We start from the raw sequence: 26,381 nt of genomic DNA, 5'->3' as shown, positions 1-26,381 counted from the left end.
TATGGGAGGCTTTGAGAATAAACTAATTATGCTAAAAGTGAATATCTCTGTGGAACAGCTGAAAGAAAACTAGTGCCTCTTTTATTGTGAAGCCTGTTATTCAGGCTAAGAAGTGAGGCAGAAAAGTGATTATTTATGTGTGTTACTCACTGTCTGACATATGTCCACACAAACATTTTGTGTGAATGTTGATATGACTTCAGGGATAGCTGTGGAGATTTTTTCTCTCCCTCTTCAATGTTATCTCTTCAAACTAGTTCTCTTTTAACCCAAACAAGTATAACATCCCACAGGATGGGACAAACAATTTTTTATAAGCAAATAGATACCAGTATGTTTTTTGTAGTTACTTGTACTTCATTATATCTAGATTTAGACTAGTTTTCAGAACAGCAGAAAAGGAAATAAGGTATCATGACTAGGCCTTGCAGAAATTTGGCTTACTTCTTCCTTTTTGAATTAAACCTCTCCTCCTGTTCTGAGCAACAGTTATACAACCTAATTTCAGACTGAACATATTAATATTCTTCCACAAACAATTAACTCTAACTTAATTGGTAGCCAAACTCCTCACTTCTTGCACATTATCTGAACTAACCTCTGATCTCCCTAGAACTGAGCAGTATTCTGGCTCTGAAGGGACAATAGCAAAGACTCAAGTCTACTCAAAAATACTTGTAAACTACAGGGAACAATATATTCATTTGCTGCTGATGTTCAGCAAACTAGAAAAATTAGTGAAGTGTGACCAACACCAGTGATTTTTTTAAAACTTATTATTTATATTTATTTTATTTTAGATTTTTCCAGCTGTAATTCAGACACTGCAAATGGTAGTTCAATTAAGTCATGGAAGCCCATCACTTGGAAACACCTTTGCTTGTTTTTACAGTACAGTCATGTCTTGATTTGAAAAACAGGTGTCCACCAAGGAAGGTGGGAACCTCCCTTGAAATAGACTATATGACCCCCTTCCCTACGTATTATTGTGAATTTGAAACTAAGAGATTTTCAGGCAAAAATGTGGGAAAAGGAATAACAGTTCTTTACTGGTATGTATGTATAACAAGGCAAACAAACCATAACAACAAACAAGAACAGAAAAACCCATTAACAGTCTCCTCCCTGCAGTTTAATCCATCTCCCCTCACTGCAGCTCCGGGCACGGCCGGCAGGGGGCGCTGCTGCTCCCGCCGGAAGGGGCAGGACGGAGCGGGGATTCCGCCAGGCCGACAGGGGGCGCTGTGGCCCAGGTGCGGGCCGCATGGCGGCTCGGCCCAGGCGGGAAGGGACGGGCAGCAACTGGTCGCGATTGCCGAGCTCCCGCGCAGAGGTGTAGGGGGACACCCGACACGTTGGCTCCGGATCACTCCCCCAGTTAGCCGGGAAACAAAAAAGAAAAATTTAACAGACTTTACAGTGCAGGGAAACCGCATTGGGATCTCGGAGTCCAGCGCACAGGAGTGGCCGCGGCAAGGCGAGGCGGGCAGAGGGTCGGCGCCACACGCGCCGGTTCTGAGCTCCGAGCGGGCAGGCGGAGCAGCAAACAGCTCCCCCGAACCCGGAAACCACACTGACCAAAAGGCCATCCCCAAACCTCTCGGGACCCTTCACCTTTCTCTGTGTTGTCAGATGTAACCTGCTCCTAGCCAGGGCTATTTCAATGGAATGTTGTGACACCCAGCTGCATCTCTTGTTTTCTTAAGTATTGGTAGTTATTATTTCCTGGCAACATATGGGACAGAATTCCATGAGACGAAGAAACAAAAGGAAAAACCATAACCCCCCAGCAAGTCATGAGGAAGCAGTGTGGTCTTGTTGAGTTGTGGGGAAGTGTATATGTGTATATACACTGACTGAAAGGAAGAACATTGTATCAGAATCAGAATCAGTATCAGAAGCCCTGGGACATGTGCATGCAAAATAACATTTTCTCATTTATAATCATGTCTCAGAAGCCCAGAATTCTCCAGATATATACGTTCCATAAAATACAACTTCTTTTTAAGAAACTCATTACTTGTTTTCTTAGAAACGTCATTGATTTTTTTAAAGGAATCCATTCTTTCTGAAGCAATAATGTTTCTTCCTGAAACCTGCGTTAAGTCTCATTTTCTCTAAGATACTTTAATAGGTGGGTTAGATGTGTTTTTATGTATGTGTACAACTGTGTATATTATATATATTATATGGGTGTAAGTGCCATGCCATTCTACAGTGGTATACCTATTTTATCTCTGAAGTATCATCTCTGTAATCCAAACAGATTAAAGAAAGAGAAATCATCAGTTAGAGACAGGATGTTGGGTTCCCTCTCCCTGCTTGTCAGTCACAGAGGTAGTCTTTCATTGAAGATTTTGAAGAGGTTGTGTGTTTGTTATGCTTTATAGAATGCCTTCAGACAAGCTGATTGTACCTTCAAAACCAGTGTAAAACCACAAGGAAAATAATTTCATTAGAATTGGTCGAATTTCTGTTCTCTTGAATTCTTCCAGCAGATTTAAATTATACTTATGGTATATCCTGGTATGTCCTAATTTGGTATTAGGAAAATCTGGAAGAAGGAAAGTTATCATTAATAGATTTTTAAATATGCAGCAAATATGCAGCAGAAAAAGGGGCATGATAAGAAGTACTAACATTCTGCTTTACCTTCTGTCAGGCTGGGATGAAATACAGAAACCTCATTTTGAAACCTGGTGGATCTTTGGATGGAATGGATATGCTACAAAATTTCTTGAAGCGTAAACCAAGCCAAAGAGCTTTCCTGTTGAGTAAGGGATTACATGTTCAGTAAAGTTATGATTCTTTTGTAATGGCATTTAAGTATGGACTGAACTGGAAACACCAGTGTATTTCACATTTTAACTATGTATAATTCTAGGGAAACTGGGTCATTTTTTGATGATTTTTTAAAATTGTATAAATAAAAATGTGACTTTTAAAACAAAATTTCATAGAACTACAAAATTCAACACATCAGGGAAAAAAATTCTGAGATGTGCAGAAGCTGAGGAATTTGGATGGTAATTTTTTTAAACTGTTATGAAATAACATGAATTAATACTAATCAATATGAGGAGTTAATGCCATGTTTCTCTTTTAAGACATGCACTTAAATTATGTCTTGTGAACTAATTTTAAAACTGAAGGGGATAAAAAGAATACAACCAGCAATAAAGGAAACAGATTCATTCTTTATTCTCTCTTGTATTGATGGCTCACTAGTGTCTCTGATGGATAGGAAGTGTTTGATTTTGTCTTTGTTTGAATTCAGTCCAGCTACCTGACAAATTTGAAGTCTGAGAACCTGCCCCAGATACCTTTACAGCAGATATGTTTTTGTCATACTTTAGACCTAATTCTGAAGCATTGTACCATTTATATACTTATATAGTATAACTAAAAAGGGAAAAATCAGCCAAAATCTGTGGCTGATTTTTCAGTTATTCCACCACTCTTTTTGTTGATGACCACAAACCAGGTCTTCGTTTTCCAAATTATATCAACACTGGCACTAAAATATTGTACTTGAGCAATTATAATGGCTTCAGTTGGTTTCTTAAGTATTTTGAGATACAAATAAGGAAGGAAGGAAATAAAATATCCCTAATGGGAATGATAAAAGCCAATTAAAAGTTTTTCTGTTCCTTTCTGGTATGGCATGCAGAAATGCTACAAAAAAGTGCAATAGATTTAATAGTTTCAGCTATAGGAGTGTAAAAGTAATTGAGGTATTAATCTGCAGTTTTTATGCAAAATTAGGAAAAAATTAGTCTTAGAAGCCAACTCTCCACCATTCAAATAAAGCTGTTAATCTGAGTGCACTTTTCTTGTCTTAGGTATCTTACTGTGGTTTTACTATTACAGCATGTATATGAACAGCTTTTAAATTTTATTTACTACCCAATACATTTTAGACGTTTGGACCACAGTTGTAAACATGGTAGAGGTCTATAGTTTTTGGCTCAACCATGAGTTAAGAAAATTTTCCTGGTCAACTGAAAAGACTTTTTTCAGCAAAAGAAAATTGATATAATTCACTTTGGGTCAAAGATGTCCATTTGTTTTAGGGGAAAAAACCTGAAATTTAGATTGTTTTCACAATTTGTGAGTATTTCTCAGAGTGAGAAGCTTCATTTTTTGCCTTTTTTTTCTTTAAAAATGTTGAAACTGGGGAGTTAAAAATGAGTTTAATTAGTTTCTGAAATAGAAAATCTGAATGGACTTACCTTTGAACTGCACCAGTTAGATGTTAGGAATCATAACTATTTGTAGCCAAAACAGATTAACTCTGTGTTAAGACAATTGTGTTGTCTTACCAGACCACACAATTAAGACAAATCTAACTCTTATGGTCAGTTGCAATTTTAGGCCACAGTTATGCTGGGTTCTGAAAAGGCAATACATGGAAATCACATGTATGAGGAGACCTTGAACAATACTCAGCATGGCCAGAATGGAAAGCTGAGAAAACTGATGGATACAAGATTACCCCAAAACCTGTGAATTTTGCCTAGATTGATTTCCCATACATTCTTTTGCTTACGGTATTTTGCCGTCTTTTTATACATGTTTAAAATTCTTGTGATTCTCTCTTATCAACATGTTTTTTTCTTTCACACTGTAATAATATCTCCAAAGAACAAAAACATTGTAAAAAATATACTAAATTATACTTTCCCCAAATTAATCTGCAAACCTAAGCAATGGAACCTTTATTAAGAAACAAAAATCAGTTTTTATTTTATGGTTGGTAGGCAGATTTCCACATGAGGGAGACCTTTCTCTGCATAAATCAGCAGTCTTGGATCATTGTAAGTACAGTATATGGACAAAAATATGTGGTGATAAAAAGTCATGTGGTGATTTAAAAGTTAGAGTTAGAACAGTACTGATGGTAATTATGACAATTTAATTGACTTTTTAATTTTCTCTTTTTTAATTTACTCTTTAGTGTGTATGTTTGTATGTTGTACAGTGTTGAGAAGCCAAGATGCTGAAGTGCAGGAGAATGTCTGCTATTACTTGTGTGTGAAAATGCCTGCATAATTGTACAGTTATGTCAGCAGCAAATGGATATCCATGTGTGTAGGGAGGAAAAACTAAACCATATTGTAACCACAAATGAAAGTGTTGTGTTCTATATCTGTTCCAAAGGAATAGGATTTGCTGTAATTTGTTTTTGTAGAAGCCAGTTCCTTCATCAGGCAGTAATTAAATCAGATCAGCCTATAGCTAACACTACACTCAGCAGAGAAGACTAATGGGTATGTTCTGAATTGCTTATGAAAATTTTAATGTGGTAACATATCAAACTTGTCTGCTAAGTTTTATATTGGCTTCCTGGAGCCTTGTGAATTAAATTTGGGTTGGATTAAATGACTTTTTTTATTCCAACTAAAACTTATTCTGTGATTCTATAAAATTTATGCTCATGTTTTTACTCTCAATACCTGATCTTGGAATGGAAAAGTAACCTGGGTAAAGACATTTTTTCTGTTTCTGCACCTGTCTATAATAGGTGTAAAACTTTGTATAGGAAAAACTTTCTCTGACACTATTCTAAGGCTGTGACATGGAGTCCCCCAATAAAACAGGAAACACTTCTTCTGCTTTGCAAACGTGAGTTAATGACATTCACACTATCAGAAACAATCATGTATATGAAACCATGCCAAAACACAGGTATCTGACAAAGCCTTACCTGTTTTAGAGTTGCTAGACCTAGGCTTCCCCTGAGTTAAATGTCAAGCTCTATGAAAGCCTGAGTTTATTCCAAACCAACTTTAAGTATTCACTATAGTAAATGAGGAAGTAATTTGTAGTTTTTGTCTGTAACAAACAGACGCCTTTTAATGTTAATATTGTATCTTCTTAGAATTTCACTGTGTTTAGGATTATTACTTTCTTGTGTTAGGAATTCAAATTCGACTTTGGCTTCACAACAAAAGCTTCATCTGAAAGGGAAAGGGTAAAATCAGAAACTCGGGAGAGTGCCTATTATCCACTGAGCAAGTGGCAATGGCTTTCTCTTTCTATTGCTTCACCATGAAGGATAGAATGGTTTGAGCATGTGGCTGAGTTACAAGATGGCTAAGTGATGGCCTCAGCAGCTGCTTCTGCTATTTGTGTGACATAGGTCCAGCATGTAGGCTCTTTCTGGATTGCCTGCAAGTCATGTGGTAATTTTTACATAAATGATAAAAAGTCTGAGTAAGAGGTTTAAACTTCGCTCTGTGAGATGTGGTAGCTATCTTCTCTCTAAAAAAATGAAATGATATCCAACTACCTTTGAGGGTAGGGCAAGGTAGGTGAGTTAAATGGAGATTCCTGGAGGGCTTCTCCAGAAGTGTAAGAGCTGTTTGCATGATACGTGATTACTGATAGGGGTTAGAGAAGCTAGACATCAGCTGATTATGTGGTACTCAAGTCAGAGGAAAAGGAAGGGAAGCAGTCAGGTGGAAGAATGAAGTTGGAGAAGAGTGTTTTGACAACAGTTGTAGAAGAGATGAAGTGGATGTCAGAGGCAGGTAACAGGAAGAAGACTAACTTGATGTGTAGTGATTTGTGAAGGCTATTTAAATGTTTTTCATTGTTTTATGAATTAGAAACAAGACATGCTTTTCTGTGAATAAATTTTTGTTACTTGCAAGCCAAAGAACATGAGACTATACGCTGGCTTGTTACTTAAGAACTTGACTTATTCCTGACATCGGGGGATTAATTTTTTGTTTCATCACTTTCTTCATTAATATATTTTAAACAATAGATTCTCATGGTGGGAGTAAAGAAGTTTTTGGGGAAGTTCAGTCTGAGGGGCATGTACTGGAAATCCTGTATAGTTAATCATCACTGGCCTGTGTAAAAAGTGTAGATGATACTACTGTAGATGCAGTCCCAAACAGCAGTCAATTTTAGAACGCATTAGGATAGATAAAGACAAATTAAGTAAATGAATTGGAAGTGGTTGCCTAGAAACCAAGAATCATGACCTAATTTTGCTCAGTATTGATCAACAGAGAATAGATTCAACCAATACTTGCTTGCTTCATACTTCTGATGAATGGAAAAGGTTTAAAATCTCAGTGTTAAGAGAATAAAGGAGCAAAATTATTGGGAAAAAAAATTGTGAATGAATAGTTTGATGTCTTTGAGATTCAATTGGCCAAAATCCCACAATTTCGCAACTTAAAAATCTTTGTGAAAAATTCTAAGAACCAATCTGCTTCCAGTAAAAACAGCGATTAAAAATAAACAAAACAGAAGAGTGTGGCCAGAAGTAGAAAATAGTTATAAAATGAGGAACTGTAAAGTGTTCAAAATTTACAAAAAATAAAAAGTGCTAAAAATAAAGAAGGCTGAGACTGTTGAGGCAAAAAAAAAAAAAAAAACCAATTAAAGAATTATAGCAAATAATATGTATAGCTTAATGTGTTAAGTACAAATAAATACCACTTGTGTTACAGACCCTTCAGTGGATGGAAATGCTAATATGGCAAATGATAACCAAGACAATTTTTAATTCAGTTCCTCTTCTGTATTTACAAAGAAGCAAGTGATGTAATCATGTCATGTGAGAACGATGGGGTGCTTTCCAGTCTATTAAGTGAGGAGCATATTAAGCAATACCTGCTAAGAATACTCATGTGGCATGAGTAGGGTTGGATGGCTTCTGCCCTACAAACGAACAAGAATTAGTGGTGAGGACGTGGTATTCATTTTGGGATAACTGGGCATATGCTACTGTACTAAAACACTGCTAATGAGATCTAGTCTTCAAAAATCAAATAGGTGACTCTTGGTCACATAGCTTGAAATCCACCTTCAGTGAAGCAGCAGTGAGGCATAAATACTGTTCTGTTGCTGAAGAACTAACAGTGAGTATAATTTACAGGGTGCAAATGATTTTATGAAAAACAATTTTTTTTCAGACAGCCCTGATGTAATCATTTATGGCCATTATGAGCCTGTTGAGGGTGATTGTAGAGATTTATGTATTTGATTTAGTGCTGCATATTTTTATTTAAAATAACACAATATGGTATCAATAGAGGATACATAAAATGGATTAACAGTAGCTAACTGTTGAGAGTACTTGTTGGCATAGAACTACCACAGAACAGGGTAGTGGTCTAAGTGCTTCAGGCATTACACAGGAATATAAAAATATAAAATAATAATATAAAATCACCAGTGACAGAATTTTTCAGGAACTGACCAAAAAAAAAAAAGCAAACATTTTAGCCTGAAATAGTTTTTTTTAACTGCGTGATTGTGGGATATACAAAGTTTTACAAGAAAATTTGAGCAGACAGATGCTTTTCTATATGACAGAAGATAAACTCAACCTTTGATTTCTTGTTGAAGAAGGCCATATTTTTCTCTGTAGAAGGTAGAAACTTAGTAGAACTCCGAAGTTATTGTTATAAATAGGATTTCTGAGAAGCCAAAGTTAGTTTCTCTTCATTGTGCTGTCCCACTTGAATTTCCAGATTTTGGTTAGGTTGACTTCTTAAGGTGACTTGTTTTTGGCAGAGCTGATACATTCTGATTGGTCTCACTGCCTGAAACTTATCCTTTCCCTCGCCTCTCCTGAAGTGTTGCTGTGTTCAGGAATTCAGTCAGCACATTATCTAAGATGTATACTTTAAACTTGGGAGAAGCACTTAGCAAACAACTGAGTAATTTGTATTTCTCCTTTTATTCAATTTTTTATTTATTAAGAACCAGTCATGGTTCAATATCCAAGATAAGTTACTACCAAAATCTGGCAAAATACCAGAAATCTAGTCAGAATTTTACATCCACATAATGTATAACATGTTACAAATATTATTAGTCACAGAAGGGTTTTACAACAACCACTTGATTCTATAAACATGAAATGGCCTAAAGCATTAATGGGAAATGTGTCAAAGCACACATTGTGTTTTAAGAGAATGCACCAAGAGGAATACATTTTATTCACCTTGGTAAATTTTTAGAAGTGTGGGTTTGTATTTTAAGCTTAGTCAAGAAGTAAGACTTTCATCTTATTGAAAATTCAGAATTAAGTCCCATAGAGATAACAGGGCTTAAATGAGCTATCTGTAAAATGTTAATAAATATAGTGCAATTAAACTTAATAGCATTAATAGCATTTTTCTCTTACATTTAAATTTTATTTTTATACAAAAGAATTCACATTATCTACAGGTAAGAAAAATCATCAGAAGTTGAGAGGTATTATGGATAAACTATCTGTATACATGTTCACATTATGAATGTGTTTTTGCCCAAGTGTGTTTATGCCTTATCTATTTCTGCAGGCACAGGGTAGTTTCCTTTCCTGTCAAGCATGGTAAACCCTGGATAAGCCCATCCATAGGCCCATTCACCATTTCTAATGGAACTTAATGCACAAGGGGAAGATTGAACAAGTGTGAATCTGCATAGAAAAAAAAAACCACATCTGAAGATAATCTAATTTACTGGCAAGTCAGCTTCTTTCGTCCTTCATTTTGTTTTCACTGTGCTCTTTGCTCTGCTGGAGACATGCAGCAGTATGCCCTAACCTGAAAAGGGACCTTCTGGTCCAGGATGGCTTTTTAGAACTTAACCACCTTAGTCCTTGGTGAAAGTGTGGATTAAGTTTGACATAGGTGGCTTTCCTTCCTCTCTCATTCCTTAGGATTACATTGGGTTTGCTTGACTTCTTATGAAAACTGCTTAAATCACAAGTTAGTTTCATTTTAGTGCTTCTCTCATGCCATCAGGTATCCAGTGTGATCAGTTCTCAGTAGAGCTGTACCCAGAACCCTGTATGCCTTGAAGTCAGGAGAAGTTAGAAATAGATTCAGTTTGGTCTGGATAGAAAGATAACATGATATATAGGTTAGAATACAGTTAATCAGGTTTTTAGGAGAAAACTTTAAGTGAGGGGTGTGATACTTAGGTAACATGAACTTAGTGTACAAGGGTAAGCCTGATGTGGTAAAACAATTATATGTTAGAAAAGTGGTTGTTACGACAAAGATGTGTGAAAATGAAATTCAAGACCCCTTATGAGAGGTATGATCTGTAAAGAAAAAAGGAACAACCAAACCCACCTTCAGTTTTTACAGAAGACTAATGATGATCACTGAGAAAACACAGAGAACTGACTAATGAATTCCAAGACTTATCTAGGATCACAGGAAAAGAAGTTTTCATTACAGGGAAAAAAATTATTTGCATACTAGAGAAAAATCTAGCTTGTTCAATCATATAACTGTCTCTCACAGACTTTCTCCTGGACACAGATATACTGTTGCAATCCTCTCCCGGGGGACCCCTCTGTTCTACACCCCATGGTGAGAGTCCTGTCCTGCTCTTCACGGAACACGGGTGGGCAGGGGAGAGTTCCTGGAGTGGATACAACAGGGACTAAAAGTATCTAGACATCAGAGGCCCAAACTTGCTGGAATAGTCCTGGTTTTATTGCATGTCATCCATCCGGGGCAAGAATAAGACCAAAATGCCCTGGGTCTTATCTCTTATACTCGGGGGCGGGGGTGATCAGGAAACACAGGGATGTTACAGCCGATGGGACAGGGGAAAGGGAAAAGGTTCTCAGGTAGGGACTAACATTACACAGACTGAGGGTGAGTTTTACCCTTGGGATATACCATGATTTTTAGATACACTACAACAATATACTATGAAGTCATCCATAGATTTCAAGGCAGAGAAGTCATCTCAAGTGAAAGATCCTACCTGGATTCTTCAAAAGCATGTCTAAAGCCTGAGCATTGTAAATTCTCAAATTGTAAGAAGTACCCAGGCTGGAATGGCAGGAGTTACATTTGCTAATTGTGTATTATCTTCTTAATGGGTAAATACCTACTGAGAACTACAAGGGCATTGTCAGGGTGTGCAAAAGTTTGGTTTAAATGGCAAAAGTTCAGCTTTAATTGAAATTGGCCAGAGATACCAAAAACAAGCCTTCTTCAGGTACATAGATAGCAAGTGTAAACAGAAAAAAATACTCACCTGCTATTAAACAGGAGAGGTGAATCAGTCACCAACAGTTCTGAAAAGGCAGAGTTTCTCAGCAGTTTCACCTCTGTGCTTATCAGCGCTGCTGGGCCCCAGGTGTCAGGAACAAAAATCCAGGCTGATACAAACACAGATCTGCTGTCAGTGAAGGCAGAGTTGATGTGTGATGTGTGAGCTGTTGCTGGAGCTTGATCCATATGACTTGAGGTGCTCTGATGATATCCCCCAAGGGGTCAAGACAGCCAGATCATGTCATTGTGAGGCCACTCTGCAGAATCTTTGAGAAGTCATATAGCTCAAGGAATGTCACAGAAAACTGTGCTACCCCCACCTGCAAGAAGAGCTTAAAGGAGGATCCAGGAAAATGTGATGGAGCCATCCATCTTACTTCAGGCCCTGGGAAGCTTAAGGAATTAATTCTCCTGGCGGCTTTTGCACATCAGGTGAAGCACATGACTGGGAAAAGCCAGCATTGATTAACCAAGGGCAAATTGAGCTTGGCAAACCTGGTAACCTTCTCTGACACAGCAGCCTGCTTAGTTGATGTTGGGTGAGTGGTGGGCATTGCTTGCCTGGATTTCTCTGAGGCTCTCAGTATTACTTCCCACAGCCTCCTCCTGGAGAAGCCGCTGTGTTATGGCCTAGGCAAGGGGTCTGTAGGGCGGGTGGGAACCTGGGTGACCCAGGGAGTGGTCAATCACTTCTCTTCAAACCCACAGCCTGGCACCAGGGGTGTCCCCAGGGATTGATACTGGGCCCAGCACTGTTTATTTTCCAAAGTAATCTAGAAAATGGGATCAAATGTATCCTAGTGAAATTCTGCAATAGTAGCAAACTGTCTGAGCAAGAGGACACTTGGGAATGAAGAGGCACCCTGCAGAAAGACCTGGATAAGCTGGAATAGTGGGCTAATCAGACCATTGTGAAGTTCAGTGAGGATAAGTGTAAGGTTTTGCACCTGGGAAAGCATAACCCAGGAGTGCAGCACAGGCTGGGATCTACCCAGCTTGGGAGCAGCTCTGTGGGAAGTGGCCTGGCGCTCCTGGTGGACTCGGCTGCCTCTGAGTGACGTGTGTGCTCCTGCAGCACAGAAAGGGAGCAGATCCTGGGTGGCTCCAACGAGGGCTTCACCAGCAGACACGAAGTCCTTATCCCACCCCACACAGTGCTTGTCAGGCCACACCTGGAGTACTGAGCTCAGTTTTGGCCCCTGGTGCCCAGCACAGATGTGGACAGGCTGGAGAGGTCCAGAGGAGGGCCACAGAGGCAATCACAGGGCTGGGAAGCCTGGCACATGAGGAATGGCTGAGGGAACTGGGTTTGTTCAGCCTTGAGGGCCTTGAAGGATTAGGGGACACCTTATCCCTATGTTCCAGTGTTTAAAAGGTGGCTACAGAGAAGATGGAGGTTTACAAGGAAGCACATGGGAAGGAGATGGTGTAATGGTTTAGAAGTTACTCCTGGAGACATTCCAATTGGACACAACAGGAAAATTTTTCTCAGTGGTAGCAACTGACAGTTGGAATATCTCCTCAGGGAAGTGTGGATTCTGCAACTTTGAACACTTTTAAGATCCAGCTGAACACAGTGCTGGGTCATCTTGTCTAGATCATACTTTTGCAAAAAAATGTTTGGACCAGGTGATCCTTGCTGTCCCCTTCCAGTCTGAATTCTATGATTCTTAAGTATCTTGAAATAAGTAGATAACTGACAAGGATCCAAAACACAGATTGTTTCTGTAGCAGAAGGGATGCCGTTTCTTCTTGGTTTGGAATAGGTGACAGGATAACTTTGTGCTTTCAATTATTTTTGCTTTTGACATTCCACATCTGAAGCAGAGACTGTAACTAACGATCTCAAAACAAAAAGAGCGAAAGAGATAATTCAAGCTGCTTTGACTGCTTTCTGGGCTGGAGAAACCTCAGAGAGTAGAAATTCTCCTTGCCTGATACATGTATTTTATTAATTTGGGTTCAGTCCTCAAACTCAGCATACTGTTTGGCAAGTTGTACAGGTGTGCTTCCTTAGGCTACTTAGAATGCTTTTCCAAATAAATACCCAATGTGTATGTTAGAGTAGCATTTGTTTATTTATCAATAAAGTTCCTAAAATAAGAAAAATTTTGATTGAAACATTTTTATTAGTGTTGCTAGCCCACACCTGTAACAAAAATAATGCATCCCTAGATTACTAACTCATGATAACAAAGATGTTTCAGTTGCTGATATAATTTTCCAGTACAACTTTAATTAAAATAGAAAGTGGCATCAGAAGCATAAAAATACTGCTGACTTCATTAAAAAGAACTGTTTGTGCAGAAGTGCTATATTAGGGCCATAGAATTTAACATAAAAATAAAAGATGAATTCAGGAATCAGCAGAATTGGAAATTTCTGAAGCAAAACTTCAGATGCAAGAGAATTAATCTCTCAATCATTTCCACTGCTGAATCTCACTAAGGATTTTATCCCAGAGCTTAGCAGCTAACTTGTATGATGTTACCTAATTTTGAAGCATTACTTATTTTATATTGGCTTTTTTGTCTTCTGATGTGTGCTAGGTATCCTCAGATGAGGAGATTTTGGCTAAGGAAGGTTATTCCATTTGTTTTATAAAACAAAAAAATATTTATGACGTACTGCTGTATGTCATAAAATTAAAAAACAAGATATCGTAGAAAATAAGATACTTCATTTTCTTTCATATTGTTGATGAAGAAGAATTACCTTGGTTTTAAAGGAAGTACAAGAGAACATAATTTTCTTCTTGATTTTAAATGGATTTACCTGTTACATGGTTTTATCAATGATTGGATGGTACCATGAGTTCAGGGTAGTGATTCCTGAAACAGGTCTGAAAGTGTTTGAAAACTTTCTGTACATCACTTGAAAACTGATACCTCAGTGTAAGCAACTGGACACCTTGGAATAATATATTATTTTTGGATATATCTTTAATGCATAGTAACATTTCTGTGCTCACTTTTAATCAGATTGTCATTAGAGAAACTTTGCTGTCCTATATTGCAAATGCAGGTTGAGAATGAAGGTTACAAGTTCTTTCTCCTCTTAAGAAGTCCTTGTGCAATTTCACCTCTGTGAACCTCCTGTGCTTTGTTACAGCTACTTTCACCTTGAAATGTTTTAAGTTTGGAAGTGATTCTTTTATTCTTCTGACAGAATAGTGTCATGGAGTTACTTTACCTTTAAGAAAGTTTAAGTTGCTGGGAACTGCCCGGAGTCTTTTCTCCTGACCAATTATCGGTCATTGCTGAGAATTGACAGCAGTTTAGGCCATTGAAAAGTGGGATCAACTTGTGAACCCTACCTTAAAGTGTAAAACCAGAGCTCTCTTGGTTCTCTTTGTTTCCTGGCTGTGAAAGGTAACAGAGCTCCAGGCCTCCCGTTCCCTGCCCAGGCCATACGGCCGGGCGGGGACTGGGCTGGGCCCAGCGTCTCCCGGCCGGGAGATGCGGGCCCTGCGGAAGGTTTTCCCCGGGCTCTGGCCGGGCTGGGCCGAGCCGAGCCGATCTCTGGCTCTGCTGCAGGTTTTTTGCTGTAACTAAATTCAGAAAAGAAACTGCTGAGTGAAGAAGGAGAGGGGCTCTAGACCTGCAGCGGGCTGGGTGCGGCGCCTACACTCTCCAGAGCAGCCATGAGGAACTTTCCATCGCAGACGGCTCCAGCTCCTGCACCGGCCGAGGCCACAGAACTACCTACAACAGCCTGGGCAAGACTTTAACTCTTTCATTACCCAGATGAGACTTGCGGATTAATCTTTTTATCCAGAGAGAGAAAAAGAGAGTGATCAACATGAAAAGAGACTTTATAAACTACCAGTGACAGGAAAGAAAAGAAGTTTCAGAAAAGGTAGAGAATTAAGAAGATGCTTTAATTAAGCTGAAATATCTTTCTGTTAAAACTATGGAAATGGACAATAAGGTCTTGAAAACACTCCTTTAATTCATGACAGTAAATAGGGAGGAATAGAGTGTTCAAAGTGTAAATTTTGAGTAAAAAAGTAGAGTAATTATGGTACAGTGAAGTGCTGGAAGATTTGAAGCCTTGAGAGGCAATGAGAAAACTGTTTTCTAGTGAAGCTCACAGAAACAGATGAAGAAGACTTTTTGCCTTTGAATAACTTACCCTTAAAAATCCCATCCCTAGACTCATGGCCCATACACACTTGAGAGTGATGTGAAAATGGGAGGAGTGGGCTCTAATAACAGCAGCTCTGGGCAGCTAACATTAGAGCAATGGAAAACTATAACAAAAATAGTTTTTTCTTGTGAGAAACTCCATAAATTAACAGGAAGAAACTTCTGTTTCTCTATAAAGACTGGTGAAAAGACTGTAGCAAGAATTGGGACTGTTTTAACCATCAAAGTTCCAAAGTTTTTGTCTCTTTTGTCATGTGAACAAGGGAATAGTGGGTAGACTGGGGATGAAAAGGTTTTTCTGGAAGTTTATTCTGGTGTTCTTATTGTAGTTTGTCAATAAACTTTTCTTTTTTTTTCCTTTTAAGTTTTATGCCTGTTTTGCTCTTTTTCTAATCCATATCTCACAGCAAGAAATAAGTAATTTTCTTAGTTATTGGTTTAAAACCACGACAAATAGAAAGGAGTGAATCTAAACAACCACTTGATTTTTCCCCAAGTATGAAGTATGACTCCTATATGTGTGTGTGTAATCTGTGTTTCTTAACAGCATTTTATAGCTATAATTTTACATATTAAAATGCAGAGCTCAGGGTTATTTACTTTAAATTATTTAGTTATTTAGGTTGATTTTTCAGAGAATGATGAGCTATGGAGTTCAATGAGGGCCATTGTTGAAGGAGATGAAAAATCTATGGTAACCTGCCTAACAGCTAAAAATTTTTGTCCTCCTCTCACTGACCATTTTTTGTCTAAAGCATGTTACAGAACAACAGATACAGAATTTCAGGATAACAAGGATAAGAATATCCCCCTCTACATATAAAAAGGTGAGACCTAGAAGACATGAGTATTTTGGCAACTATTAAACAGTCTTAGAGGTTTGAAAATGTAAACATGGATTCCCATCTCCCTGTGCTGTAGTTATTGCGGATTATATCATCTCCCCTTTGTTTAGAGAACCAATATTTAAGCGTCATAAATAATTCCACTTTGGGGGGAAAAAAGAATAATGCTCAGCCAGAAAAGCAGAAGATTCTTGGAATGATTACAGGAGATTTAAATATGAATAGGGAGAGATAAGTAAAGTGATGATAAAATTTCTGTTCACTGAAAGAATTTTATAACTCTTCACCAGAAAACACAGATATGAATGCATTTTTTATTATATGCACAAAAATGTAAAATTAAGGGTCAGTATTTCATATCTATCATACAAAGAGGCATATAAAGTACTAGAGCAATTTTCATATGGCAAAAGCAACAATATTCAAGGGGTTTTTGATGACCCATGCAATTTAAATGACGAAAATGCACAAAAGCAATCACTATGAAAATAATTATTTTGCATGCTCTCTCAACACACCAACACATGTTCAAATCCATTCTTATTTGAGCAAATGCTCTGATGATTAAAGATTAAAATTAAAATAAATTCTAACTCTTTTCTAATTCATTACTTTTGGCACTGAAATTTTTTATAACAAAGAAGGTAATGAGCTTGGGTGAAGACAGTTGTGGCCCTCTATTCTGAGCATTTCAGTCAGTAATGCCATTACTTTCGCTATCTGAGGTGCTGGTGCTGTAGTCCCCAGTGCGGGACTAGATTGTCCCTCTTGGAGGAAGAAGGAAAAAAGTCCCTGACATGGAGAGAAATATTATCTGTTTTAAATATATTTCACAAGGACACAATTATTAACCTACACTAGGAAACAAAGGGCACAAAGTACATTTTGGTTTTAATTATACATGCACAGTCCACTGAGACTTTATTTCCAGTAAAGGAAATAATGGGATACGATCTAGATAATCTTTTCTACAGCACAGATTTATGTGCATCAACTTACTGTAGTTCACGGTCTACAGTTTGTGTCTAAGGTTTGAGATCTAGAAAAAATTGTTCAGTTGGTTCCCTTGCAGATTGTTCCTTCTGCAGTAATAACAGAAAGCTCCCTCCTTATTTGCTGCCATGAAATTCACCACTGAGGGTACAAGAGGAACAAGCTGCACTTCCACAGTTCTGGTTTATCTTGCTGTAGCCTGAGCAGGTTAGCCACTGTTATTATAGGCTGCCCAACTTTCAGCTCTGTGGTTGTGGCCTGAAGGGAAGTCTTGCTTGGGATAAAATGGCTTGTTTGCAGTTGAGCCTGCCCTAAGCTATGGGAAGTTCAAGCATTTCAGGGGGATTTCAGAGAATTTCAGCTATAAAGCTGCAGCAAGTTTTTACCAAACTGCTTGTTCTTAGAGGCATATGATCAGGGTAAATGTAAGTGTATCTACGTAAGAACAGCCGAAAGTACATTTCAAAACAAAATTTTTCTCTTCTGTTTCAATCTTACTCTAATTCATGGCTATCAGAATTTTTTAATTATTGAAATAATATGTAATAATGTAATGTAATGTAATAATGTAATGTAATAATACTTTGCTTTGTTTTCAGAGCCAGCCAGAATAATTCAGCTGAAATTCTTCTCACCAAAATCAGCCTGGGGAATATATACAGCAGACAGCTTCAGCTCAAACTGTTACAGTTTGGCAAATCTAAAAGAAATTGCGACAGGTTATTATAATAGGAGTTGTTGGGCAACCTAAATTGCAGGCAGGTCTACAAGCCCAAACTATAGTTTACCACATGTAGAAAGTAACTTCTAAATGTAAGATGAGAGTTCTTGAGTGATAAAAGTAGATAAGAATTTCTTGGAATGGTTTATCAAACTTGGTACAGATTAAAATGTTTAAATCTTTTTAATTAGAGCTCTGGACTTCAATAGCAAGATTTTTTTTTTCTTCAAAATTTATTTCATCAGATGTCTTTGTGTAATTTAGATTATGGTATGTCCTTAAGACTTGACTGAGATATTGATGGAGAAAATAATATTCTTTTAATTGAGATTCTTATAGACATATTCCTTTACTTAAAAATAAAATATTTTCTTACAGAATGGTCAGATTTAGAGTTCAGTTTTACTCTAACATGCACAAGATTTGTTTTCAGGTGGCTTTTGGATGGAAATTAATTTTTAGCAGGGATTCACCAATACAGGTCTACTAAAAGCCAGCGGTGCTTTGTTAAGCGGTGATTTGTTAAGAATACATGAACTCTGATGTTCACCAAATATTTAAATTTCTTCTAAAGTAACTTTTTGTATAACTTTAAAAAGAGAAAATATCCATGTATAAGGGATAGATTTATTTCAGCCATCCTGTTATTTAATCAGTATGTGTTGTACCACCTCTGTTTTCTCATTTAGACCTGAAATCTCATACTGTGGGAAGAGTTGTAAGGGAAAAGCAAGGTGGTTTTTTCAAACAATGGTATGTTCAAAGATTGGCATCAAAGCCAGAATTGTCAGTTACTGCTGAGAACTACTGACTAGGCTGTTGATGCAAGTGGAATGGGCTAGATATCCATGTGGCTGCTTCCCTGTGCCTAACACTTGGAGATGTGCATAAAAGGATGTCAGGATGACATGCAAATGTAGATGTCATAGACTAAGAAAGGAGCAAAGGTCAGGAGAGTAACTTGCCAAATGACAACGTATATATGCTTCATTGGAAGATGTGTTGAAACTAAAAGCAAGATGACACTTGTGTGGGTAGTAATTGTAGGTGTAAATAAGAAGGTGCTTCAGCATTTATTTTTCCTTGATAATGAAATCTGACATCATGATATTTTAACCTTTGAAAGTTAACCTGAAAGTTAAACTTTTAAACTTTGAAAGTTAACATGAAAAAAATATCACCAAGAGAATGAACTAGAGTAAATGAGGTACTGGTAGGAAAACTGTGTGTTTATAAACAGGATGTAACTAGATTGAAGTTAAAAATATTTATTGCTGTGGAATGATGGAGGAGGAGAATGCAACTTTTTAGAAACACTTGTTTGTTTCCAGATATATAAGAACCTTAATCTTATTTATCCTGGTGTAATGTGATACATCAAAAAACCTTCTCCATTTGTTCCAGGGACACTGAACCATAACAGCTCTGGGCTGTCCAGTGTGATTAAAGAAAGGTAGAAATAGTTCTGTTCCTGCTGCCAAAAATCTTACTGAGATTTATTGATGGAATCTATGATGCCAAGAATGCCATGCCAAGTGCTCTGCTGGAGGAAAGCAAGTATTCTCACTTGAGTTGTTTTGTAGAATGGTTTCCCAGGTTGGTCAGAGCACATAAAAAATAAATAAGTTCTGAAATATGTTTTCTTTTTTGGAGTCCCTTAGTAAGTTCGTCTCTCTTCTACATATTTGTCTGATATTATGTTTTTAATTTCTTCTGCAGTTCTTCCTATTTCATAGGATAGATAGTCACACTGTTAATTAAAGCAAAGTAAGGTCTTCATATGCTTTACTTGGTGCATGTAATCATGAATTTTCAAGCATACTTTTATTCTAGAGCAAGCTCCATGACTTAGTTGTCTAGTTTTACATTTTAAGGAGATCTATAGTTTAAAGGTTTAAAATCAAAAATCAGATTTTGGTTAGCCTGTCATTTAGGACTGTGTTTTAGTACCACCAATATAGTTGCTATATAGATATATAGATATATTTATTTCAGACAGAGATGCCAAAATTATGAACTTGTACACTTCTGTATTGCCATTGCATTACAGAGTATCACTGAAACTGTGATTCTACCCTGTTTCAGAAATACAAAGATGTTAATAAGCAGTTATGAAAGATTGCTATTAGCTGCTCACAGTATAAATATTTCTTCATGATACTGACATGTGAGTGCCTGTAAAAGATGAGTGCTCCACTCTGCTTTTCAGAATGCACACTCAAAGATTTCCCAGATATATCTGAAGAACCAGCTCACTTTTTCAGTGTAAGCAATAGTAATAGCCTTCCAGACTGTCACACTATGTGCATGTTTCTGTGCTGTTACTTGAGAAATTACCCTTGCAGTTTTTCCTGTTGGTTTGGCTGAAGTGAACAAGGCTTCATTGGGATAGAGGCAGGATAACAGGTGCCAGAGGCATGATCCCACTCCCATTTTAGTCAGTAAGAATTTTAATACAGAAACTGAGGCTGGATAAGGCCTTTTGTGTGAAAAAAATCAGTCCTGGTAAATAGTTTCTTATCGTATAGTTAAGAAAACAGCTCATAAAGATGATGCATATCAGAAGTTATTTATAAATTCAGGCTTTAATAATATGCAAGCCAGACATGCAAATCTGGAATTTTTTTTTTCAAATCTGCATGAGAATATTTTAATCTGTCATCTCAGACTTCGTATGCCTCCAACATCTCTACCACAAAAGAAGGTAGTGTGTCCTGAACAGAATGCAGTGCATATACTACTGCACTTCCCAGTGTGCTAAATAGAATGTTTAATGGCAATTTGGGCAATCCTGCAGTACTGTGCCATGTAAACAGTCCTGACACAGGCACCGATTCCATAGGGAAAAGAAAGGAGGTGGTCATGTAATTGAAGACTACATCATAAAGAACAGTCACCAATGGGTGTAATTATGGTTGAACATAATTATGCACCTCCTAACCTTATGTACCTTAATTATAGCACCTCCTAACTTTGCATGCTTGCCTTGAAACTCAGTCTGGTGTAACTGTGCTGCCCCATGAAACTCACCATGGCTGTGACCCTCTTACAGCTAAACACAGTTACTTGACTAATGCAAGCATCAGTGGATTTTCTCTATTTACTTTTTTACGCTAGTTAGTGAGGAAATTTGGCAGTAGACTGTGAGGAAAGTAAAGCTGTTACTGAGTGCTTTGGCTGCTTTGTTTTTCTGGGGAATGAGAGCTATTTGGGAGGGCTCTGCGTGGCAGCTGGGGAGCCTAGGAATCCTGGAAGAATCTTGGAGCGTCTGGAGCAGACAGCATGATTTTGGAAATTGTCCAAACTGTGTGTTGGAGCAAAACACAGTGCCTATCAGCCACAGTACCTCCTGACAGAGTCACATGGTATGACAGTTCCCTCCACAGAGGTGATCTTCAGCACTCTTGTCCCTCTTTCTTACCTCTCTTTCTGGGAAAAAAGCCTTAGACTTCTCTGAAATGAGCCATGATAAAATGTGTGTCTTTCACATGCACAGATGTCTCAAGGGTGCTCTATTGTAAGGAAGCTGTCCAGCCAGTTAGGTCTATGTAGTCATGGGGAAAGCAGAGAAGGGTTCCACCCACAGCAATGTTTTGCTCTTAATGGAAGAACTTGGCCTAATTTCACACTCATTTGAAAGCATTTAACAGCAGTAGTCAGGGAGAGGACTATGACAAATGCATTTGGATGATAGAATCTTTTGTCTCAATGGTATTTTGTTGAAGAATAACAGCAACTTTGGATCTCAGTGTCTCTACAAGAAACTCCTGCACTGAATAAGTAGGAGAAAATTGCTTGACATCTTAAAAGGTCCTGAAAATCCAGATGCATGAGAAACAACTGAACAACACATAGCTTAAAACAACGCCCTACCCTGTACCCCCCTATATTTAGCCAACAAAGTGAAAGTTCACTGTGCTACCTTACATCACTGTTGATGGGGATAGCAGGGACAAAGACACTTTATTTGCTCTGCTGTGTAGTGACCAGACTGTGCAATAATGTTTAAGTAACAAGACACTCCAAAGGGAACAGATTAGGGTGGGTATGAATGCACTAACAAGTAGGACTTGCACAAAAGACATCCCCAGGGACACAGCTTCATTCCACAGGTTCTGCCTGGAGCTTGGCTTTGCTGCCCAGCCCTACCCAAAGGCAGCCTGAAAAAACAGTATGGGATAAACAGAGGTAATTAGTTGGTTTTGTGTTTTTGTTGGGTTTTTTTTTTAATAACAAATATATGTTTAGAGATTGTCAACATCCACTAGTAAGCCAAAAAATCTACAAAATTTTACTTACTATCTTGCCCTAACTTTCTTCATGGTGTTCATCAGTTCCTTCTGAATGTGTGTCTTTTCCTGCTAAATAACCACAGCCAAAAACTTTCAGGCTGTATCCAGCCAAATGTTAATGTTGTTAGAAGCAGTGATAATTATGCAAGGAGTCACTTCACTGGTCACTGAAGGTGATTTCTGTATTCAACCTGAATACAAGCAGGCTATTGTGGAAGATGTGAAGAAGCATAAAATTGTACCAAATTCCAAAATTCCCTTCTGACCCTCCCTAGTTAAAAATGTTGCTGGAAAAACTGAAAGACCTTTGAAGGCTTTTGCCATGTTGTAGAAACTGGTGTAGGTGACAGTGTACTAAATGATGGACTCACTGCCTTGATGAAAGATTCGTGCAAAGGGACTGGGAAGCACTGCTCTGACGAGCATTTCTTTGTCTACATATTTCATTCAGACAGTTGCAGTGTAATAAGAAACACTGTACTTAGATTTCTCAATAAGTTTTCTTCCTCTATATAAGCTCAAATTTTATTCCTATAATGATTTCTTTTCCTCCCCCTCTTTTGCAAATTTCATTGAGCCATCTCTGGGAGCTTCTCTTCACATTAGTGCCCTTTCTCTTGACGCTGAATTAATTAAGGAAGAAACTGGAACAGTGACTCATAGCAAAGAAGCAGAGTTCCTTATTAGTAATAAGTAAAGAGGGCCACAGGAACCCACTGCTTCCCTGCTCCAATAATGCCTTCCTTTTGTGTGTCATTCCCACATTGATCATGTTAACTGATGCCTCTTTAGACACTAATTGTTATATTGATGAGTCTGAATTGGATGGTTTCACTATTTGGGAGCTTTTGGGGATGCAATCTCCAAAAAGGTGAAAGTGCTAATTATATTGGTAATTACTTTAAAGCTCTAAGCCTACTTTCACCAGGGTCCATTCCCATGGTAACAGTAGCAGGTACAGCAGCATTCAGCCAAGCAGCACTCAGAGCTCTTGGCTATGTCAGCAGTGGCTGAGGTTGGAAGGACACTATATAAATTGTGCATACAGATGTTCCAAGATTCCATAGATTTCTTTGCCACAGACCTAACTTAAAATACAAAAAAAGCTATACCAAAATTTAGTTTCTTTCTTTATGAGCTATATTGGCTTTTTAAAATCTTTGCTTTTACCCTTAGGTGAGCTGGCAGGTCTTCCAGAGGCTGGTCTGCAGCCAGAGTCCTCAGGGGAAATTCTGTCTGACTCAGCAACTGTCTTTTTTCCTGCAGCCTCCTGGGCTGAGAACAACAGCTTTGCTACTTCCTGACTCTTGGGCCTTGTCTACTAGGCAAATTTCGAGAAGGAAATTCCCACCAGTGCTTTGAGCGTGTCTGAAATTGTAAACAGACTGTATTTAGAATGGTTTATGTCACTAATGAAACAGTCAGTATTAAACTTAGGCTGCTGTCAGCTACAGGAACTTCCTAGATACTTAATCTTTTAGTGTGTAATTGTGATGTCTCCCTGAATGTTGTAAATGCAAATTATTAATATTTTCCTTATGAAGTAGCACAGATTCCAGGCTGTGGTAGTTGACAATTCACAAACACAACATTTCTGTGCCCTGGAGTGAAAATTCTGAAGTGATGTGAGCCGAGTCATAAGCAAGAGAAAATCATAAGGTACCTTGCTTTTTGCTTCATTGTGCTTCAGAGCTCAAAACCAGCTCCAACAAAAGAACTTCAACAATGCTCTTCAACAACTCACTTCAGAAGAGAGTGTTTGGCTTTACAGACAGGTTCCTCCACAGGGTGTTTTAGATTACATCATAATTCAAAAAGGATATAAAGATTCTGTAGTATAAATTCCTTTCCAGTGATTCTGGAAAGTATGAACAGCCAGAAATATTTTTTTTCTGGTATTAACACTGATACATTTTAAAAGAAAATTCTTGTTAGCTAATGCTTTTTATTTTAGCTAAATAAAGTTTATTTAATTCTGTAAGTGATACTGAATTTCACTTTTGAGCAAATCTGCTCTTTACAGTGAGATTATGCCTATTCTGTTTACTTAAATAAGAACAATAGGGAAATCAGAGATGATAATAATATATGGTGCCTTAAGATTTAAGGAGGAACTGGATGATCATAAATTTTGAAGATCAGAGCACTTTATTTATTTCTATTTAAATATAGTATCTTAAATATTTGCTTTTGTTACTTGTAAATATTTGTATTAGTTACTTCCTTTTATTGTTGGCATAGCTTTTATGACACAGGATCAGTTTTCTAGTTTTACATACCTGAAGTAAGAGTTAATATTTGGGCATGTTTTATCTTCCCTAATTTCAAGCAAGGAAAGACTAATTTAAGTTCGTAGTACTTTTTCATGCTAAGAGATAACTTATAAGTTATACTCTTCTCTACTTGGCAAGGCCCTTAATGTGCTAGCAAAGGAAAAAATTCCAAGTCATGGGTCTATCTGAAGGAGCGAAAGGGAATGGAAAAAGAAAAGGAGAGGAAAAGTTGCTTTTGAGAAAAAAGGGTTTTTCATGACTAGCAAACTTGAGAGCAGGGGAATGAAAAAGAATTGTTGACAGTGACAACCAAATAATGCTGCTGTTACTTTACTGACAAGTTCATGGTTAGTAATCACAACTAGTCCCTGTATTGGGGTGGTGGACATGGTGGTGCTGGGTTCACAGCTGGACTCCATGAACCTTAGTGATTCTGTGTTTCTTTGAATCCTTCTTATACAAATAAATCATGTTATTGAGCATCAGAGTTTGACAGAGTGTTTACACAAAAGCAACAGTGTGAGACATCTTGTGCCATCCTCTTGTCCTCGTTTGGCTTATGATTATTTTAGATGTTGTACCTGGGATTAAAGGTCCATCATGTTTCTCCCGTGTTTTCTGTGGGGTTGCACATTAGCTACAAATTGCTTTGTCAAGATCAACATGTCTGTCTGATAAATATTCCAGCTCCATAGCAGTTGGAATAAAGCAGAGGAGAGAGACATTTGCATGTCTCTGTCACAGTGCTTTAAAGCCAACTTCTAGGAAGAGAAACTTGGAAAAACTGATTCTTTATGATCTCTTCTGCCTCTGAGCATACAGCTATTGAGCCTGATGCCCCATCTCCCAAAAAACTCAAGAGTCCTCTGTAAAACAAGCAGGCTAAATGAGAACATATGATGTTGTTTTGCATCCTGGCAGAGAGATTGTTATCATCCTAATTTTCCTCATGGAGAAATATAGTAGGTAAACGGGGGATAGAATACTCATAAATATGTACAAATTAAATGGCAGAATTAAGGATGTTTAATTGGTTTGCGCAGAAGTAACAATGATCTGAAATTGCAAAACTGAAAGAAAGGCTGTTCTGAATATCCAGTAACATACTCTGTTCATCTTCAATTGTATTCTGCAGAGCAGGCAAACAACTAGCATCTGCAGATGGAGAATCTAACGGAGCAAGCCTGCAGATGACTGGGTCAGAGAGAAGGACAGTTGATTTGGTTTGTTGGACACTTAAAATTTGTATCAAGAATATCTTATAATTTTACTACTTCATTCCAAGTGTCATTTGTACTTGACAGTAAAACTCTTATGAAGCAGAACTAGAGGAGACAGAAAGGAAGGAGCAGGAGGAAGGGCAGAGAGAATTGTGTGAACAACAAATATGGATGTGCTTTAGTGGAGCGGAAAACCTGGAGAGGATGGGAGAAGGTAAGCCTGTGCCATTTGCACATGATGGAAATTGCTCAGACTGGCACTTTGGAGAACCATTTCTATATGTTGGCACTCGTATTTAAGTCCACTTTGCAGAAACAAAATGTTAAATTCTCTCTATTAGAGAGAATCCCGCTCCAGTCATGCTGCAGGTTGTTTCCCACTGGAATGTGGTTCCCATGTTTGCATTTGTCTTCATTTGTACCTTTAGTAATGAGGCCTTGGGCTGTGCTGTGCTGACAACAAAGCCTGACAAATTCACCTGGGCTGCTCCTGACCTTGAGTTTGTCCCCATATACTTTTACTTATTCCCTTCACATGTCCTTGGCTATGTGGCCTTTTGCACTTTTTAGAGGAAGCTGTGCAACCACCTGCTCTTATTGGCAGGCTAAATTGGCAAAATGTTTCTCAAAGGCCTGCGGCTGACTTACAGGGAAGAAAACAACAAAATGCAAGCATATTGTGCCCTTCACCACTCCTGAGCAATGAAGTGCAGCATCGGAAGCTTTTGTAAGGCAGGTGGCATGCCAAAGTCCACACAGGGGCTGTGCCGACCTGGGAGTTTTGAATGGCGAAAGAAAACACGTATGATCACTTTTGCTGTTCTTCTGGTAATCTATTACCATAGTGTTTAGATGTCAC

At 38.0% G+C, this 26,381-nt stretch overlaps 1 protein-coding gene across 7 annotated transcripts in view; it reads left to right on the top strand.

Annotated features, from left to right (window-relative positions):
- NLN (neurolysin) overlaps positions 1 to 3,822 on the top strand; it is a 37,889-nt gene extending 34,067 nt beyond the window's left edge. For all 7 annotated transcript variants that reach the window (XM_014258843.2, XM_014258845.2, XM_005530089.3 and 4 more), the window contains one exon: positions 2,663 to 3,822. In XM_014258843.2, coding sequence (XP_014114318.1) covers positions 2,663 to 2,797 — 135 coding nt within the window. In that variant the 3' untranslated portion in view covers positions 2,798 to 3,822. The remainder of the gene's footprint in view (positions 1 to 2,662) is intronic.
- Positions 3,823 to 26,381: the final 22,559 nt, after the last annotated feature.

The sequence above is a fragment of the Pseudopodoces humilis genome, chromosome 4 (genome assembly GCF_049639895.1).
Source record: "Pseudopodoces humilis isolate 2021_Gansu_Grassland_sample_001 chromosome 4, ASM4963989v1, whole genome shotgun sequence".
Classification (NCBI taxonomy): domain Eukaryota; kingdom Metazoa; phylum Chordata; class Aves; order Passeriformes; family Paridae; genus Pseudopodoces; species Pseudopodoces humilis.
Note: the sequence above shows the minus strand (reverse complement) of the source record. Positions and strands in the feature narration are given on the sequence as shown.